Genomic DNA, 17,778 nt, shown 5'->3' with positions numbered 1-17,778 from the left:
AGTTGGGAAGGAAAAGACTTGATTGAGGTTGCATTCAAGTAGAATGTGAAATGTCAGCTGAACTTGTATCTTAGCAGGTCAGAACTGTGTTAGAAGTTAGAATGAGGAGAGAAAGTAGGTGCCTTGTTTGTTTCTCCATGAATTGAACGTAAATTTCAGGCTTTTCTTATGTGGCATGCATGTAAGTTTCAGTGATTATCTACTTTGTATCTTTATAAAACTACAGTACAATGGCAGTATCTGTGAATGGCCTAACACTTCATGATAAGCAAAGTATTTTCTGGGGCTTTATCACTATTTTAAAGAGTTTCTGACTATGAAGTAGGTATTTTGTGTAACGTAGAGAATTAACTGAAGGTCTCAGTGGTGGGGATGGACTTATCTGCTTCGTTTTCTGTTGCCCTGGAGTATCTACTGCTTTATCACATTATACTGCATAGTAAATTATTGAGAAGGTGGTTTTATTCTAAATTTTTACACCATCTCATCTGAAGGTTAAAAGCTGCCATGAAGTAGTGTTTACCACCAAGTGAGACCAATAGATAAGGAAAAGGTTCCTTACCTTTCTGCTTCAATTGCAGGGAAGACTACTGCCAGTCTTCCTACACTTGGCTTACTGCAAAATAACAGCACACCTGTGTTTGGAATGGTCTGGATTCAAAATCTAGAAATGTAGGTATTAAGACTGCATTTTTTAAAAGCTGATATTAAATATTTGATCTTCGTTAATGAGCCAGATTCATAGCAGGGAAAGTTCCTTGCAGCTCATTGGAAGAGCTCAGTTAATAACAGTGTATTTTCCCTGTGTAGAACATACACATAACAAGTGATGATTCCAGAGCTATAGAAGATCAGGGAACAAGGTATGGGATGTGAGCTTCAGATGCTCTCATAAAACTCTGTTTTCAGTACAGATTTGTTAAACTAAAGCAGCTAAATACCCCCCTACACTTCATACTTTCGTCTGGCTGCTTTTTACTGTTAGTAAGGTATGATTCACTTTATAGTAGTTGGTTAAAGCATAACTTTCCGAATGCTTCTTCAAATAAGTGTTACGATTAATTTTTGAGTCATGCACTGAAGCGGCTCTTTAATTTCAAATCACAAATTTAATTTAGCTTAAGTTGAGATAGAGGCCATGAGGGAATGCTCAGTCAAGTTGTTCACTGGCTTCAAAACTTGTTTCCATGTTCCGGTCACAAAGACACTCAGACAATTGCTTGCAGCACTCTTCAGGATGTTACTGGCTCTGAGATTTTACAGCAAGGTGAGGAAATTTTTTTTCTAAGAGTTTCTGCTTCTTCTTCTCTAAGTTTTGCCTTCTGTTCCTTAGACGTAAGTATTTTTCAAGTCTAAGCCTGAAATAAAGTAGTGTGGTTAGAAACAGAGACTGCAATGTCCATAATAAACTCACTAATCAAATAGAGGCTCCCACTGAGTATGACTTCAGTATTAGATTAATTTGCCTTTGATAAGCAGAAATGCCTGCAAAGCAGACTCCTTAATACCTTCCGCTTTTGAATTCTACAGCGATTAGTCTTAGGGGGCACCTTGCATATTTTGCATATGAAATGACTTAGATTTCAACTTCATAAGCAGTTAAATCTCTTAACTAAGATAAGAACAAACTGCAATTGATAAAAGCCTTGTTTTCAGTCTACTATCTATTTAAAGGAAAAAATTCCTTGAAAAGTGAAAGGAGGAACATAACAAAAGTATTTTCAATTGAAAAATGTTTTACCTGATGAAGCGGTTCACATGAGGTAAATAATAAAATTTCCTTTTTTTGTATTTCTTGTTCAGGTACCATGGTATTGGCCATTCCTTGTATGAATACCTGTTAAAGACACACAAAAGTGATTATAGAATGCATAGTCTGGTAGAATTCCAAGACACTGATAGAAAACTCTTGGGTGAAAGCACGGTCTGATCAGTACAGCCCAGAACTTGTAATTAATGGTTGAGTTTAGGTACAGAATCACTTAGCATGTTACAGCCATATGGAAGTAAATAAAGCATCATCTAAATGCAGCTAGCAAACATGCTTCAATGTAATATACAGATCTTCTCTTGACCAAGAGAGATACCATGGGAGAACTTCAAATGTATGAAGGAGAAGTTATCTTTTCCATACCAGTAGGTGCGTCCCAAGAAGTCATTTCTCCACTCTCCAGGTACTGGCTTTTCATGGCCAGTTTGTAGAAGTCTCAAAGCAATTTCTCTCTCTTTGACAACCAAGTCAATATTTTTCATAGACTTCTGTACCTGGAAATAAGAGCTGGTTTTAGGACCAACAAAGCACGTTGCTTACAACTTAAAGATCTCAAATGGATATCTGACAAAATATAAAGGAAAGCATAGCTAAAATCAGCTAGGAACTCCATTGTATTTTCCACAATTGTGGCCAAGTGAAACAGCTTAATGGGGTTTATATGCTGGCATACTAGAAAATGGGTGCTTTACAAAGCTAAGTTACAAATAGAACGGATGGGGGGGGAGGTGCGAACATTAAAGAGCAGCGACTGCTGATAGTGATGAAAGTAGAGAGCTCTGGAGCAGGGAAAGGAAGGGAGCAGAAGAAGCAAATAGCAGCTGTATGCATTTCTGTCAGATGACTTGTAATAGCCGCTTGCTAATATAGCTTGTATTTTGTTGTCTGCTTACAGCTTCAGTGCCCACTAACTGGTTAGAAAGCTGTAGAGAGTGTTTTTTAAGAATTTTCTAGAAATCCTCTAGTGCAGCTCCAGTGAGTAAAGACACAAATATTTATTCTATGACAAGTGAAGAGGCCTTCCCCCTGTGTTGCTTGAGCAAAGCATGTGTGTTCATGCTAACAAAAAGAAATTTAGAAATGGTCTTTAACAAGCCTGAAAGCACTTCACCTTCCATGCAGCAATTTTGCTTAAGTTAAATTTTCAGCTAATATGACAAAAGTTACCTTTTCTAATCGTTCTGGACTTGGCATGGGCTTCTGCTGTCGTTTTGATTCTTGTTCTAAAGTTAAAAGCATGTTCTTTTCCTTTAGTAGGACATACCTAGATCAGAAAATACAGTGCTTTAAAATAATTTTTGGATACAGAAACAGTTACTGGCCTGCTGGACTGGAGAGAAGAGTTATCCAGCCTACATCCCCATATCCTGTAAAATTTTAATTAAAAAAAAAAAAAAGCAAAGACACTGACAACTGGAGGCAGTCAGCAGGTAGTCAGCATCCAACCTACAGCATGAGGCTGAGGGAGATGGGTTCACTTGAAGAAAAGGTATAGGTGGGAAGTGTTAACACTACATCATAAAAGAGCTGCTTTTAAAGAAGAGAAGCTACTTTGATAGAACTTACCAAAGTTTGTGCAAGTCTTGACTGCTCTTAGCCCTTAGCTGCTTTATATTCCATGCGTCCCCTGAAAAATAAAGTAAAAAAAACCCACTGATTTAGAAGAATCAAGTTTTCATACTCTGAAAAGATAAGCAGCTCTTTGCAGCCTCAGCTGACTACTAACAAGTATTGTCTTGCTGAAATAGTGTCATATCTCGGAAAGCCACCCTGGAGGGTATTCAGCTCTGTTTTGGTGATGAAAATGCACTGTGCCTTTGTGTTTGCTCAAGGCCAGGAACCAGGAAAGCTCTGTGACAAATTCTTACAGCGCTGTGCATTTGGACGCAGATCCTGTCATACACCGACGCCTCACACAGAGGATCGGAAGCGCTGAACGGAACTCACCGGACTTCACTGTTTTCTCTCCCCAGTTTTTTGGGTCATCGAAGAACTCTTCCAGGCCCTTCCGAGGCAGCGTAGTGTGCAGAAGCCTTGCGTGGCAGAGGGGCTCGGCCTGCGCCAGGCTCTCGTGGCACCGGTTCTGCGTGAAGCTGCGTAGCAATTAAAGGAAAAGCGACGTTTCATAGGAAAAAACAGCATTCCGTTCGTACAGCCGGAATCCTTCCTTCTCCCCGGGACTCCCGCCGCAACCCGCGCCTCCAGCCCGGCCCTGTCGGCAGCCCCCCGCCCTGTACGCACCCGGGCAGGCCGGCAGCCGCCGGGCCCGGCCGCGCTCCCGTCAGCCGCAGCGCGACCGCGAGGCGCCGACCCAGGGCAGCCATCGCCGTGGCGGCCGCCATCTTCCCTCGGCGCCGCGGATGGCGTCTCGCGAGAGCGCCGGAAGTAGAGGTGACGCTCTGCCCTCTGCTAAGATGGCGCCCGCCCAGCTTCAATCGCGTCATCCGGCTCCGCCCCCGTGCCAGTCCCGGCCATGGCGGCAATGAGCCTGGTACTGCGGGCGGCCGCTGCTTGGGGAGCGCGGCGGGCGGCGGGCTGCGCTCGTCTCCCCCGCCTCTCCGGGGCCGTCCGTCTTCCCGGCACCGTCGGTAGGGTCTTGGTGGCTGTAGGAACGTAGGGTGGGGAGCGTTGGGTGCGAGGTGACCTTGGGGAGCGGAGGGAAAGGTGACCCGAGCAGGGGAACGGGAGGCCGCGGCGTGGGGCGTGGGGCTGTGGCGGCAAGCGGGGACCGCACTGGGGCTGTGCCGGGGCCGTGACGAGGGCTGCGCTGTTGGCCTCGGCCTGGTGCGGTCGCTGACGGGATTAATGTGCCGTGCTTTGGTTCTGCTTTCAGCTCCGGTGCGATACAGCAGCGGCCATGGGAAGAGAATGTTTATTATCAAGGCGACGAGCTTTTACGACACTCGGTTTCTGAATATGCTGGTGAGTAAAGGCAGGCTGAACGTATTCGGTTTAACACCCCGTTGTGTGTCAGAATGCCTAAAATAGAATTTCTGCTGGCGCTGTTCACACGAGTAAGAATTGTCTGTCCTTCTAAAAGCATTTTGTCCTGTGCTGTAACATCAGAGTCTGGTGAAGAGCAAAAAGAATCAGGATGGAGCATGGGGCAGAAGTTGTGATGGGTGGTTGAGCTGGTGCTGCGTTAGCATTCTTAAAATGTGTGTCTGTACTCATATATGCATAATCTGCAGCTGCTTTCTAGTTCAACCTTCTTTTCAAAGCATCTTAGGTTGCTTTTCTGCAGGATTTGCCTCCAGTTATCAATAACATGAGAGATTTAGACTAAGGAATGTGACCCGAGTTCAACCCTTGAGAAGCAAGGTTTTGGATAAAGCCCATTATGATGAGTAATAACCAACCTGATCCTGCTCTGTTAGTGTGATTGGGCTTCCTTTATCTGTCTTCTGCAGTTACCCAAGTGAGCAGTGCCATATTCCTGTTGGATGATATTGCACTGGTGTTAGTGCCTCGTTACTGTGAAATGTTGAACGAAGCCAGTCCGCAGCAGGTGCTGAGGCAGTGTATGGGGAAAGCGTTGCTATCTGCTTCTGCAGACACTGACCTCTTTGGAAGAATGAATGCTGAATTCAATGGGCCCATGAACTGATACAGCATCACTGTTCATTTGTTAATTAACTAATTTTAATCAGCAAATAGCACTATATTTCTGTCTGGACTGTGAGAGTGAATCTAAGAATTACTGGCAGTGTTACGTAGCTTTCAAATTTATTTCATCTAACTTTTGTCAAGTTTCTGACTTTTCCATGCTGTTTTTTCTTTTTTTTTTTTTTCTTTTACAGAGATTCTATATATTTCTGACAGGAATACCAGCACTAATTTTCATAACATACGTCAACATCTTCATCGGTGTGTGCTCTCGTGACTAAGCTAAGTATATGATCATGATTAGTAAATGCATAAATGGAAATTAAGCATGCTGGATAGAGAAAAAACAGATCTTTTGAGGACCATGAAATATGCCTAACATCTATGGTAATACTGTATAAGCACTGAGAAATACAAGTCCAGTTTTTCTCTATAGTTTAAGTTGAGAGATTAGGTATTTTTCACGTGAATTTGTGATTTATGTTTTTTTAATGCGAAAGGCTGAATATGAAATACTTGAATAAATAACTGTATGAAATGATCCTTCCCTGTTTTCTTTATCAGGTGAAGCTGAACTTGCAGAGATTCCTGAAGGTTATATTCCAGAGCACTGGGAATACTATAAAGTGAGTGTAGTGTGTAAAAGAGCAGTGTGAGGAACAGCTTTCCTCTTAGTACTAGTTTTGGGAGTAAAATGAATGGAGACTGGTAATGAGAATGGACACATCCCTACCACAGAGCTCAAATTGTCAGAAAACTGAGAGTTCTTGCTGTAAGCACTTTGGTTTTGATAAAAGGCAACTGAACTCAGCAGTAATACTATGGCTGCTTCAACTCATTCAGACTTTTATTCCCAGTGAAATGACTTTGTATGGAAGCAGTACTTGAAAATGTTACTGGTTACAGTTAGAGGTTTGGAGTCCTTTTCTGTGATGACAGTGGCAGTTCATAGGAATTTATTTCAAAGAAAGAAAATAAATCGAGTGTCTCCTGTTAATTTATTTTTAATTTTGTCATGAAATTTTATTCTACAGCTTATCTTGGCTTTAAAAACTAGCAAAATATACCATTTTAAAGTTCTGATCTTACAAATAGTTGAGCATGTTTTTAATTTTCCTATTATTGCTTGAATGACAGCACCCATAATGTTGATCATGTCTTCAGGATTGGGAACATGCCAAATAGTTTCAGTATGATGGCAGTTCTGTTTGGAAATTCCATTAATAACTTCTGTTTTTATATTTTCCAGCACCCTATAAGTCGGTGGATAGCTCGTTACCTCCTTGACCCACCTGAAAAGAACTATGAGAAAGAGATGGCTTTCATCCACATTGAAGCACAGAAGACTGAAATGAGGTACGTTAGACAGTTAAGGTGTTTTTAAATGCTGCTACATAATATAGTTTGTTTTGTTAGTTGGATGCTGGCACAGAGTACCTGTTTGCTTACACATCACTTGAGCTTTCATGCTTGCTGCATTGGCTGGTGCTATAGTGGAAGTTACAGTGTCTGTAACCACTGCCTTCTTAGTATTAAGATCACCAATGCTGAAATAATCCAAGGGCAGTCTTGTAAAATAACATTCTCTTTGTATTTTCTTATTACCTGTGCTTCATTAATATTTATGAGCTGTAGATGCTGAACTCATTGTTGCTCTCAGTATTGGCCGGATTGATACAAGTCTGATCAAAACCAATAGATTTCATGTTCAGTGTGAGCGGTGCTCTTTCTTTCAGGCTGATGGAGTTGGAGGCGCGCAGACTGATGAGACACAGGGGAGATGGACCTTGGTATCAGTACGAAACACCTGATAAAAATCTCGTTGACAATTCTATGAAAGCAACACCTGACAATTGAACAGGTTTAAGGTAGTATGTATGCTTTCAAATGCATACCAATAAATAGTGGCTTATCTGTGGAGCACATATCTTGGAAATAAATAAAAAAACAAAAAAACACAAGTAAGTGTTTGTTGATTCTGATATCTTGAAAGAAGTTATGTGAAAGTTCAACTTGTATAGCTGCTGAAGGTATTAGTCAGATAAAATGCCTTATGTCACTTGCTAACAATTAGTCATTCTCTCCAGAGCTTCAATTCAGAATGGCCCTTTTGCCCTAATATGAAACAAGTTGGTAATTTTACTAGCTATCATGTGACTTCTACTAGTTTTGAAGTTTTAAAGTGAAAGGGCTTCTTTCTTTCATGCTGCCTTGTGTCAAATAGTTTATGAAAAATGAAGTAAGAACAGAAAATTCTTTTAGATCTTGGAATATCAAGATTGTATCTATTATTTTAGGCAAGTATTTTCTTTTTCATTGTCTGCAGTCAAACACATCTTTCACTTTGTATGTTGTTCAATGTCTGCTATTATTTTCTCTTTCACTTGCTTGTCTGCTTCTTGCTTTCTCCTTCTCTGTATTCAGACTCAAAGACTTCTCAAACGCAGAGATGAATGACTTATGTGCATTGCTTCAAATCAGACTATTCTCAGTGTAGATCACGCAGAAGGAGGTCCTTTTGGAACACATTACATCGCTCTGTTCGTGTCGGTTTTTTTTTCCTGTTTCTGTACCCCACTTTCGTGAAGCATTTCGGTAGTGAGAACGTTACTGTTTATCTGTCAGCCTTCTGCCGCTAGAGGGATGTGTTCCCTTCGGTTCTAACGGCGGCAGCCCTCAGGTTCTAAATCCATCAGAAGGATGAGGGTAGCATCTCCTGCAGCGTGCGACCCAACGTTGCCACTTTCCAATTTTTAATGGAGAGAAGCCCAAATCCTGTAGCAATCCCCGAATCTTGTGGTTTCCAACTGCTAGAAGTAGTACCAAATAACGTGAAGCAGCGTTACGCGGTCTGTCTTCAGCGAAGCCCGCCCCGTTAGCGCTGCCAGACAGAAAGACGGGATCGACTTTGTCCTTTTTGCCTGCATCGGTCTTCCGCGTTACCTCGTCTTTCTTTGCGCGGCGCTCCGCGTTTACAAACGCTTCGTCAGTCACGACAGAGACCGATAAAGAGCACAATGCTTCCCGGGTAGAACGGCGGATCCCCCGTCCTCGCCCGTCCTTCCGACGCCGCGCGGCGGAGCGCAGCCCGGCGGGAACGCCCTGCGGAGCGGCGCGAGCGCGGCCCCGCGGCACCTCCCGGCGGCTGAGGGCGGGCGGACGCCGCTCTGCCCCTCCTTCCGCCCCCGCCGGGACCCCCCGGTGCCGCCGCAGCTGGTGCCGCTGCCATCGGATTAAAAATAGCCTCTTCCCTCCTCCTCCCCTCCCCCGGGCCCGGCTCCCGCCGCCGCCGCGCCCTGCCCCGGCCCCGCCGCCCTCCGCCCGCATTGCCCTCGCCCTCCCGCCCGCCGTCCGGAGGCAGGCAGGCAGGCGGCATGCAGCGGGCCGCGCTATTTGGTGGCGGCGGCGACGCGCAGATGGCGGCCGGGGACCTGGGCGAGCTGCTGGTCCCCTACATGCCCACCATCCGCGTGCCCAAGTCCGGGGACCGGGTCTACAAGACGGAGTGCGCCTTCTCCTACGACTCTCCCGTGAGTGCAGCGGTGCCGTCTCTCCCCGCCCGCCCTGCCCCCCCTCGGCCTTCGCCCCTCCGCTCCTCCACCTGCTGCGGCCCCCTCCCCTCAGCCGCCCCTCGCGGGGATCGCGCCGGGCCCCGCTCCCCCTGACCTCCTGGTGGCGGCCGGGATGTGTTTGAGGAGCAGGTGCTCGGAAATGGCTCGTTTTAAACGGAGCTGGGGTCGTATTCGAAATCGGTGCTCCACGTGAGGCTGAGGTTTCCCTGCGGCGATTGAGCGCTCCGCCTCGATGTCCGAATGGCGTCGGTCTGAGCGCAGCTCTGGGGGCTGCGTTACGGAATAGCCAACGAAAGGCGCCTCGGAGATTTCTGTGTCTTTTCCCCGCCTCTTTTCGGTAGTTCCTTCTAACGCAGAAAATCAAAAATTGGCTTTAAAGGTGTCTCAGCTGTCTGGTGCTCATCAGCCCTTGTTGTAGGGAGGTTATTTTTACCGTGCTCTTCGGCTCTCAAGTGTCACCCAGCAGCCCTGGCTGCGGGCGGTCTGATTAAAGCTGCCCCTCAGACCCTGCTGCAAAGGCGCTAATTGCGTTATGTGCTTAACAAGTTTTGTTGGTTCCTTGCGGAGGGGGAATCAACGTAGTGCAGCCTTTCCTTCGGGTTTCTGCTCAGGTAAGCAGGGTCGATGCGCTTAGTAACTTTCAGGCTTTTGTTATGGTTTATAAAATTGTTCCATTAACCGGTAGGAAGGGACGTCAAACAGGGCTACCAATTAAAACACAGCAAAGCAATCCCCAAGGAACCCCAAACACGGAAAAAAAAAGTACGTTTAGAAAATCAGTACCTGAACAAAGTGAAATACTTGGGCAAAATTTAGGCGAAGGTGACAAAATGTAACAAGAGAATGTTAGCATGGCTTTGTGCAGCTTTCAAGTATGTTTTGTCCTGTTGACTTTATTGGGAAGAGAGTTCAGATTTCTGAATATGTTGCCCTCAGTGATTAGAGCCTATTAAAAAAAATTGTATCGTAGGCATTCGCAGAGCAAAAGTCAGGATTGAGCCTGTGCAGTCCTAGTGAAAATCAAGCCTGTGTTTCTGTTGTTTCCTGGGGCTCCTCAGCCCATACTGCTGAGTTTGATTGAGCAAAATATTTCATTTTTCACTCCTGTGTAATCTAATGGATCCTTGGGTGCTGCTTTTGGGATGACAGTTCTGAAGGATAGATGGGTGCTTTCTCAAGTGAAACACTTTTGAGCACAGATTTGAAAATTGCTAGCTTTTGTTTTTAACTTTAATTAATTCTTTAATTAAGAAAGAAAGTGTAGGAAGGACTCAGCTTGTTGCCTTGGCTGAATGAAGGTGTTGATCCTGGTGTGCCTTGTATCACAGTGGCTTAGCGACTTCTTTTCTTAGGTCAGCTCCGTATCACCACAGTGAGCCTCCCCCTATAGAGCTGTCTGCCCTTTGTGAAAGAAGATACACAGGTGTTTACTCTTGCTTCAGTGTTAGTGCAAACAGTCCGTGTTTAAAAACGCATCCTTCTGGTTTTTATTATCTAAGGTAAGATTACAGGTTCCCTCCAGCGATGGGCTGAGAAGCTGCAGTTGCCTTTTGTACACTTTCGTACAACTGGAATGATAAAATTCCCTGCCTCTTATTTCACAGAGTTGATGCACAGCCCTTCTGGTGACCTGTGCTGTTGTGATGGGGATTTATTCTTTCTCGCTTTCTCTGCAGTGACCTCTGGCAGATGAGCTTGACTTTATGTACTCTTGTGAAACTCTGGAGGAGGAAGACTGCATTTGCGTAGCCATTAGTTCTTTTACTGTTAGTTATTTTTACAGAGCTATAATATTCAACTGGAAAATCTACCTTTTAATGGGATTCTCATCTCAAAGACTTCTGATAGACCTGTGACATTGGAAGGAGAGGTGCTAGAAAAGGGATACAAACTGGAGTGTAAGAAAGGCTTATGTGCAGAATGTGCATGTTCTAGGTGGTGGTGCTCTGAAGCATTCCCCACAAAGGGCACAGGTTGCTGCACAGTCCAACAGAGGTGAGGTGTCTGGTTCAGTAGGTGGCTTGGGTCCTGTACATGTAGATAGATACAAGGTTGTGTATGTTTATGCAACTGAAAACTTGGCTTTGCTCTGCTGGAAAATCTTGCTGCTGACAGCAGCTTCCTTTGTGCATCTTGCTGACTTCATTATTGTGGCTTGAGAACTCTGTAATGGTTGTGTTAGGACAATTCCAAAGACTAAAGTGGGCTGATTGCTGTTTATTAGACAGCACAACTGAGACTGCAGTCCTTGAGAGCTCACAGTGTGCGTGGATATTGATGACTGCTTCATGTAACTGCCAGAAATAAATCCTGCCTGTCTGGGTGTTCCTTTGGTCAGTGTTCCCTGGAGAAGATTAGAAAGTCTCTGCAGCCACTGACTGAGAAGAGTAGGCAGATGTCGTGCTTATGTTGATGGGCTGCGAGTGGCAGTGAGGAAACAAATAAGGGGACTGAATATACTGAGACAAATTGATTTCTGCAGGCAGATGTTTTTGGCCTCATTGCAAAATGACTTCAAAACTACTGAGGCAGTGAATTGGTTTGCAGAATGCTAATCTGCAAGAATCAGAGCAGTGTTGTACTATTGCATCTCAGGGAGATCTGTCTGGTGGGCAAATCTTTCCTCAAACTGTTTGGGGTTTTGCGTGCTGTAGTCACAAAGTGAGATCAAATAGTAACTTTGTAGAGGCTTTTTTTCTTTTTCTCCTGGCTGACCCCCCTCTTCTCCCATCTCTCATCTTTCACTGGTTCCGGTAGTACGAAGTCCTTTTCACTGCTAGCATGTATTTTTGGAGCAAACTTGAAAGTGAACTTTCTGTTTTGCTGGGAGCATCTTTATGTGCTGTTGTATTCAGTTGGTTGGCAGATTTGTTTTTTTGTCATATTTCTATGTCAGTGATGATGATGCATGACAGAGAGACAGCCTCATTATGAGGTATTAAACATTGTTTAGATGAATAGTAAGTACTGAAACTTCTGTTATTCATTTTAAGCCTGTCTTGAAACAAAAGGTCTGCCATTTAGTTACACTGTTGTGGAACTTGATGCAATATGTGTATGCTAGGAATGTTACTGTCACCGTTCCAAATATATTACAGATTGGGCTGTCATTATACATCAGGAGCCTTGTGGACACAGCCAGATTAATTATGGTGATTACTGATGAACAGACACTCTGATTAGAGCCTGTAACAGTTCTTCATGGTCATGTTTTTGTAGATGTGGCAGAATGAGTCATCTGTCCTGACTGGGACTTCATAGGCAAAAGGATGAACAACCTCTTCATTCCTTGTGTTTGAGATACGGAGACTCAGTGGGACTTAAGTTGCAATCTTACTCTCTTCTCTGATACTCTTATTAGCAAGTTTCTCATTCTGGGTCTGAAGTGAACAGCCGTACAGCAGTCGTGCCAAAGTCTGTGAGGGTTTGCCACGTTAGTAGATCCACCACACCAATTCCGTTTTTATGAATTTATTGTCTGAACCATCTCAGTCTGAGCTGAAACTGCTAAACCTTGGACTGCGGTGAGGGAACTAAGTGGCTCAGAGTTGGGTAATAGGATACAGGTCAGTAGTTCAAATCCTTATTGAGTTAGTAGTGTTTGAAAGCTGTTGGTGTCTGTGCCATGAGTGTGTTTGGAGTGAGGTGTCTCTGTCTCCTAGTGGACTCATGTTTGTGTTTCCCAGACCCCTCATTCTCTAGCATTCCTGCTGTTTTTCAGGCCTGAGAAGGGACTTTCTGCCACATTTTAGCTATTTGCTGTGAATTCTTTACCCCTTTAAATCCTACCTCTGTAAACCATGAAGTATCATCTAAACAAGAAAAATGAATTTTTTAAATGCTTTTCTCCCTGTTGTGGTCAGCATATCTCCTTCTCTATTAGTAAAGCATCTGGTGTGCTGTGACTGTGACCAGCTTAGCAGCAAAGAGCAGGAAGAATCACAGTGAAGAGCAATTGCTTTCCCTTTTGTTGAGGGTAAGAAGTCTGCTCTGCTCTTGAATGACCTTCTGAGTGCAGTGATCAAGGCCTGAGCAGAGCAAGTGCAAGCCCTACTACTCAGACTGGACTAGAAAGGGAAGACCATGTCTGCATACCACTTTGTCCTGAGCTCTCTGCGTGCTGCGGCAAGAGTGCAGGGGGAAAAAAAAGCAACCAAAACCTGCTGAAATTCCTGTTGCTGTCTCTCAGCACAAGCAGCTGTAATCTTCTGTGTAAAATAGCATTGTCAGTGATAGAGATACATTGCTTTTCTCCAGCATGAACTTTTGTGTACGTCTGAACTAAAAGTCCGTTACGAAGAGTTATGTGCCTACGTCAAATGTTGATCCTTTGAACTGGTTGTTTTCAGTAGGGTTAAATTCACCAGCACTGAATTTCTCTTACATCAGGCAAGTGTGCTTTGAGCACCAAGCAGGATCTTATCCTTTGTGCAGCACTATGCATAGGTGACTTTCTTACGTGTGCCTCTTTTTTGCAGTGACCTTTTGAACACTCTGTCCACTTCTTTCCAAGTTGCGTGAGAGAATAGTCTGCCTGTGTTCTCTGGGAGAAATAACTGTTCTGTTAGTAACCACAACCAACTGAATCAGGCTCTACATTTAGCTCATGTGCTGAAAGTGTCAGATTGTTGTCATAGGCTGCTTGTCAACACAGGTTCCGTGGTCTCATGGGTTCCCTCCAGAAAAAGAGAGAATGGTCTCCAAGAAAACAAAATTGTAAACAAAGTTCCTGAAACTGTGGAGTGACAATGGAATATATTTTTATTTAGGCTGGCTTACATATGGGATTTTCTTCCACATCTTTGATTTTTTCACAGAAGGTGATAATTCAAAAGGATTTGGAATACAGGCTGTAAAACCAGACAGCCAAGCTATAACAGCCTTAAAGTAGATAAACCTGAAAACTGAGTACATGGAATTTAAAATCGATGTATTGCATTTTGAATATAATTATATTTATGACTATTTTGAAAACTAGATGTGGGATTTCCTTTTTCACCAACCTCCTTTACTCAGACAACATAGATGTTGGTCTTGGCTGTCAAGGTTCCCAAATTTCATGGTGGATTTTCCTGTAAAATAAAATCTCAGGTAGTGTTTTGCAGATCAGATCTGAGATGGCTAAAGAGGTAACCCAGTGCTGTGCAGAGGGACCATCATTGGGATATCTAAGTTGCTAAATGCATGACTTTATGCCACATGTTAGGTATGAGCAGCAGAGTCTAAATGCTTGCTTCACCTCCCAAATCAGAATCCTGCAATGCTCAGTTCAGCTTTCTGTGCTGCTGACATGGGTAAAGCCAAAGCAATAGCATTCATTGCATGTTCATCCTTCAGCTAAATCTGAAAAGCCAAAGCTTGTATGCAATGCTTCACATTAAGAGAAGACATATTTTCTAAAGTCTTGGTATAAAGCATCTTTCTTTGGTCTTTCCTCCCATCGTGCATGGTCCTAGCTCTGCTGGTTCATGTTCCATTCCTTAGCTCTGTGGATTCTGCACACTGCTGTGGAAGTACTGGGATTTATTGGTGGCAGTTCTTCGGGCTTTAATAGCCTTGATATAAATGGGCTTGTTGTAATGAATAGCGTGTGGCTGAGGGCTTTGGATCAGCTGGCAGTTCAGAATCCTCTAAGTTTTATGGAAGCGGTAGGTACTGGACTTTGAAATGGGTTGTGGAAAACTAACAGAGTTTAGTGATGCATTCAAACTGAATTTTGTGGCAGTGGTAGGAGGGGAGAGACTTGTGAGGGCCCAGCAGCTCTGTGCCAGGCATTAAATTAGCAAGAACTGTTCTACACTATTAGCCCTTCAGCTTCCTTTTGTGGGAGAGAACAAGGTGTACTTACCTGCTGCTGCTTAGGAAAGTACTGGGGGTCAGTTGTGATCTGCCAGACTTGCTCTCCTCTGCTTGTTCCACTGGACAGGACTGGAGCTGTGCAACTCGTGCCTCAGCTGGTGTGGCAGGACAGGCAGCTTTGTGCTCCCCCCGTGGTGGTTCTGCCTGCTGGAATGCTGAGGAGAAGTGCAGCTCGCAGGAGAGAACATCTTGGTTTGTTGCACTGAATGTGTTTCAGGTGCTCTCAGGTAGTATCCTGTCAAAACAGGTGTTGCTATGACAGTTTTCATCAATACATAATTGTATGTGTGAGCCTACTGTCACGTTTAGGAGTGATCAGTAGCTTTCTTCTAGAGATACTGATTTTTTTTTTTAATTTTTTTTTTTTTTCCCCTCTACGATGTCTGCGGGTTAATTTAGTTCATGCTATTCCTGAGGTATTTAACAGGGGATGTTCTGTACCATCCAGTAGCACAGATGAGATCACAATAGAGGGAAGGTCACAGTGCTTGGGAAAGGCTCAATCTTTGTTATGCACCACCTATTCAAAACAATATGTGCTAGAGAGAGCTTGAAAAACTGACCCCAAACCAATGAGCTGGATGACTGAAAGTCCTCCTGGCAGTGGGAGTGATGTAGGACAGATCTGGCAGCAGTGTTACAATGGAACGAGTTCCGGACACCAGCCAACATCAATACCCAGCTTTTGGGAGGGTAAAAGGTAGTGGGACTCCTGCCAGGCTGTGCTACTGAAACGTCAGTGTTTGTACTCAGTACTGGGAGTACATCTCTGCTGTCCCTTTGTGGTGCCTTCATCTCCAAGAACTCTTATTTGTGAAAGGAGAGAATCTCTTTCAGATAATAAACAATGTTCATGAAACATTTACTGACTTTTGTTAACCACTTTTAAGAATTAGAAGATCACCTGAGATCTGCTTTTTTTTTTTAGACAAGGTTGTGATTAACAGTTGTTTCTGAATCCAAGGATTTAGACCTGCCACACTTCTGTTTAGGAGCATCGTTCTTGCGATCTAACGCTCTCCCTCCCCCCGCCAAGAATTTGACCAAATGTCTGTGTTATTTCTACGCCTTACACATTCCTATGCCTAGAAATCCTCATGGATTGAACACTCAAATTGGGTTTTTTAACAGTCTTCTAAACCTCCAACTTGGGCGCTCACTAATCTGTAGTTGAAACATAACCACTTTCATTGGGTTTCTATAGATTGTGATGTGGCTCAGAAGGTTCTTAGGGGGCTCGTAATGTAAGTCAGTTGTGATGTGATACGAAAACCACAATTTAAGTGCTTGCAAGAAGGATTTGCATTTCTTTGCTTTTTCAGCTTGCTGAGTCCTTTTTGTCCTTTCAGTTCCTTCTATGCTGTAACTGTTTGTGTCGTTCCTTCTAGGATTCAGAAGGAGGTCTCTATGTGTGCATGAACACGTTTCTGGGATTTGGAAGGGAACACATTGAAAGGCATTACCGGAAAACAGGACAGTGTGTATATTTGCATCTGAAACGACATGTGATAGAGGTGAGACTTGTGGCTTCCCAACTAACTAGCCTGGCAGATCTTCTGTCTCTTGCTTGTTTCAATAACATATTTTTGGCATAGACCAAATCTTGAACGACAGAAATGGACATGTTCAGATGCGGAGCTGGATATTAAATTCAGGTGCTTGGATCACAAACTAACATACAGTTCCAGCTCTAAGATGAGTCACAAGCCCCAAAGGGGGTTTAAGCTCCCCGTAAAGGCAGATTTTGCCCAGAGATGCATGTAGTTGCCTGACTTCTACTGAACTCTTTCACTGTATGCTTCCACATGTTACATATATGTTGTGTGTTACTGAGTGCTTTTTAGAGATCTGCCTTTGAAGTGTAGAGTTACTGGTTTGGCTCAGATTTGGCTGGAAGTTTCTGAGATTTTTTTAATGAGATTTTGGCTTAGGATGACATGAGTTGTTTTAAGATTCCTGTGCCATTAAATCATGAGCCTTAATTGTGATTTGACCTGTGATCTAAATCTTAAATTAATGCTAGTTCCTAGAGCTTACACACTGCCTTTGTTCAGTCCTACCCCTGCACACATATAGATGTATGCACACAAATTTCCTGTTTGCTGTTCTTCCATCATATCATTACATATCAATAATAATTTATAACCAGTGCTTCATGACATCTGTTCTTGTGTGCTTTGTCTTTAAAGAGCTGCTTATGCTTTCTGACCTGAACTTTATGGAAGGCACGGGGTTTGTTTATAGCTTGCTCTCCTGTGAACTCTGTCTCTCTTGGACACTTAGAGGCCTTAGAACAGCTACTTGGAGTGGGATAGAATATTTCACTTTTCTCATTCTAAAGCAATGTTTCCCTGAATGGTGAAGGCCTGAGTTATGTAAAATGACCACTAATTTTATTTTCCATAGATAAATGTTCATATTCTGTCAGAACTGTAATGAGGTGGATTGTATGTCTCTCATGTGGAGACTGTTAATGAGTGTTATATTTTAGAACTGTCCTACCTTGTAAGGCTGAAAGCTGCATTTTCTTTTGCAGTGTTAACTGGATTTTTGGAAAACCTGGTCTAGTTCTGGCTAGACTAACAGTTCTTCTGAGTGAAGTTTTCACTCTTAAAATATCTGTGACTAGAAACCAGTCGGCAGGTGCTCTGTCAGCATTTTTTGAATTTAACTTTCTTCTAGTATGTGACCTGTGAATTTTCTATGTTAAGGTAAACTGGAGTTAAAATAAGGGCTCAAAAACTCCTTTCCTGGATGAAGATTTGGCTGAAGAACTTCAAAAGGGAGAGATAAATAAGCGATTGTTGTTCATTATTGCATACAGATTCACAGAATCATAGGGCGTGGAAGGGACTTCTGGAGGTCATTGAGTTTTACACTGCTGCTAAAGCAGGTTCTCCAGAATAGGTTGCACAGGAGAGCGTCCAGGTGGGTTTTGAGTATCTCATGAGAAGGAGACTCCACAACTTG

At 43.6% G+C, this 17,778-nt stretch overlaps 3 protein-coding genes across 3 annotated transcripts in view; 2 read left to right on the top strand and 1 right to left on the bottom strand.

Moving 5' to 3' along the window:
- Positions 1 to 1,240: 1,240 nt before the first annotated feature.
- On the bottom strand, positions 1,241 to 4,113 carry MRPL47 (mitochondrial ribosomal protein L47; the record flags this gene model as incomplete). Its single annotated transcript, XM_079539628.1, has 7 exons — positions 1,241 to 1,358; positions 1,742 to 1,837; positions 2,135 to 2,265; positions 2,939 to 3,035; positions 3,338 to 3,398; positions 3,719 to 3,864; positions 4,013 to 4,113. 7 exons carry the CDS (start codon positions 4,111 to 4,113, stop codon positions 1,241 to 1,243), a joined length of 750 nt encoding a protein of 249 aa, XP_079395754.1.
- Positions 4,114 to 4,244: 131 nt separating this feature from the next.
- NDUFB5 (NADH:ubiquinone oxidoreductase subunit B5) lies at positions 4,245 to 7,330 on the top strand (the record flags this gene model as incomplete). Its single annotated transcript, XM_079539793.1, has 6 exons — positions 4,245 to 4,359; positions 4,605 to 4,693; positions 5,572 to 5,638; positions 5,942 to 6,003; positions 6,627 to 6,733; positions 7,114 to 7,330. The coding sequence occupies 6 exons, from the start codon at positions 4,245 to 4,247 to the stop codon at positions 7,232 to 7,234; spliced, it is 561 nt and encodes a 186-aa protein (XP_079395919.1). The 3' UTR covers positions 7,235 to 7,330.
- A 1,421-nt stretch (positions 7,331 to 8,751) lies between these two features.
- USP13 (ubiquitin specific peptidase 13) overlaps positions 8,752 to 17,778 on the top strand; it is a gene marked incomplete at both ends in the record, with an annotated part of 40,381 nt that continues 31,354 nt past the window's right edge. The window contains 2 exons of the mRNA XM_079539636.1: positions 8,752 to 8,907; positions 16,197 to 16,322. Of these exons, the coding sequence (XP_079395762.1) occupies positions 8,752 to 8,907; positions 16,197 to 16,322 (282 nt within the window). The remainder of the gene's footprint in view (positions 8,908 to 16,196; positions 16,323 to 17,778) is intronic.

The sequence above is a fragment of the Tetrao urogallus genome (genome assembly GCF_951394365.1).
Source record: "Tetrao urogallus genome assembly, chromosome: 9".
Lineage (NCBI taxonomy): Eukaryota > Metazoa > Chordata > Aves > Galliformes > Phasianidae > Tetrao > Tetrao urogallus.
The sequence above is the reverse complement of the archived record's forward strand: the minus strand, read 5'-3'. Positions and strand labels throughout refer to the sequence as shown.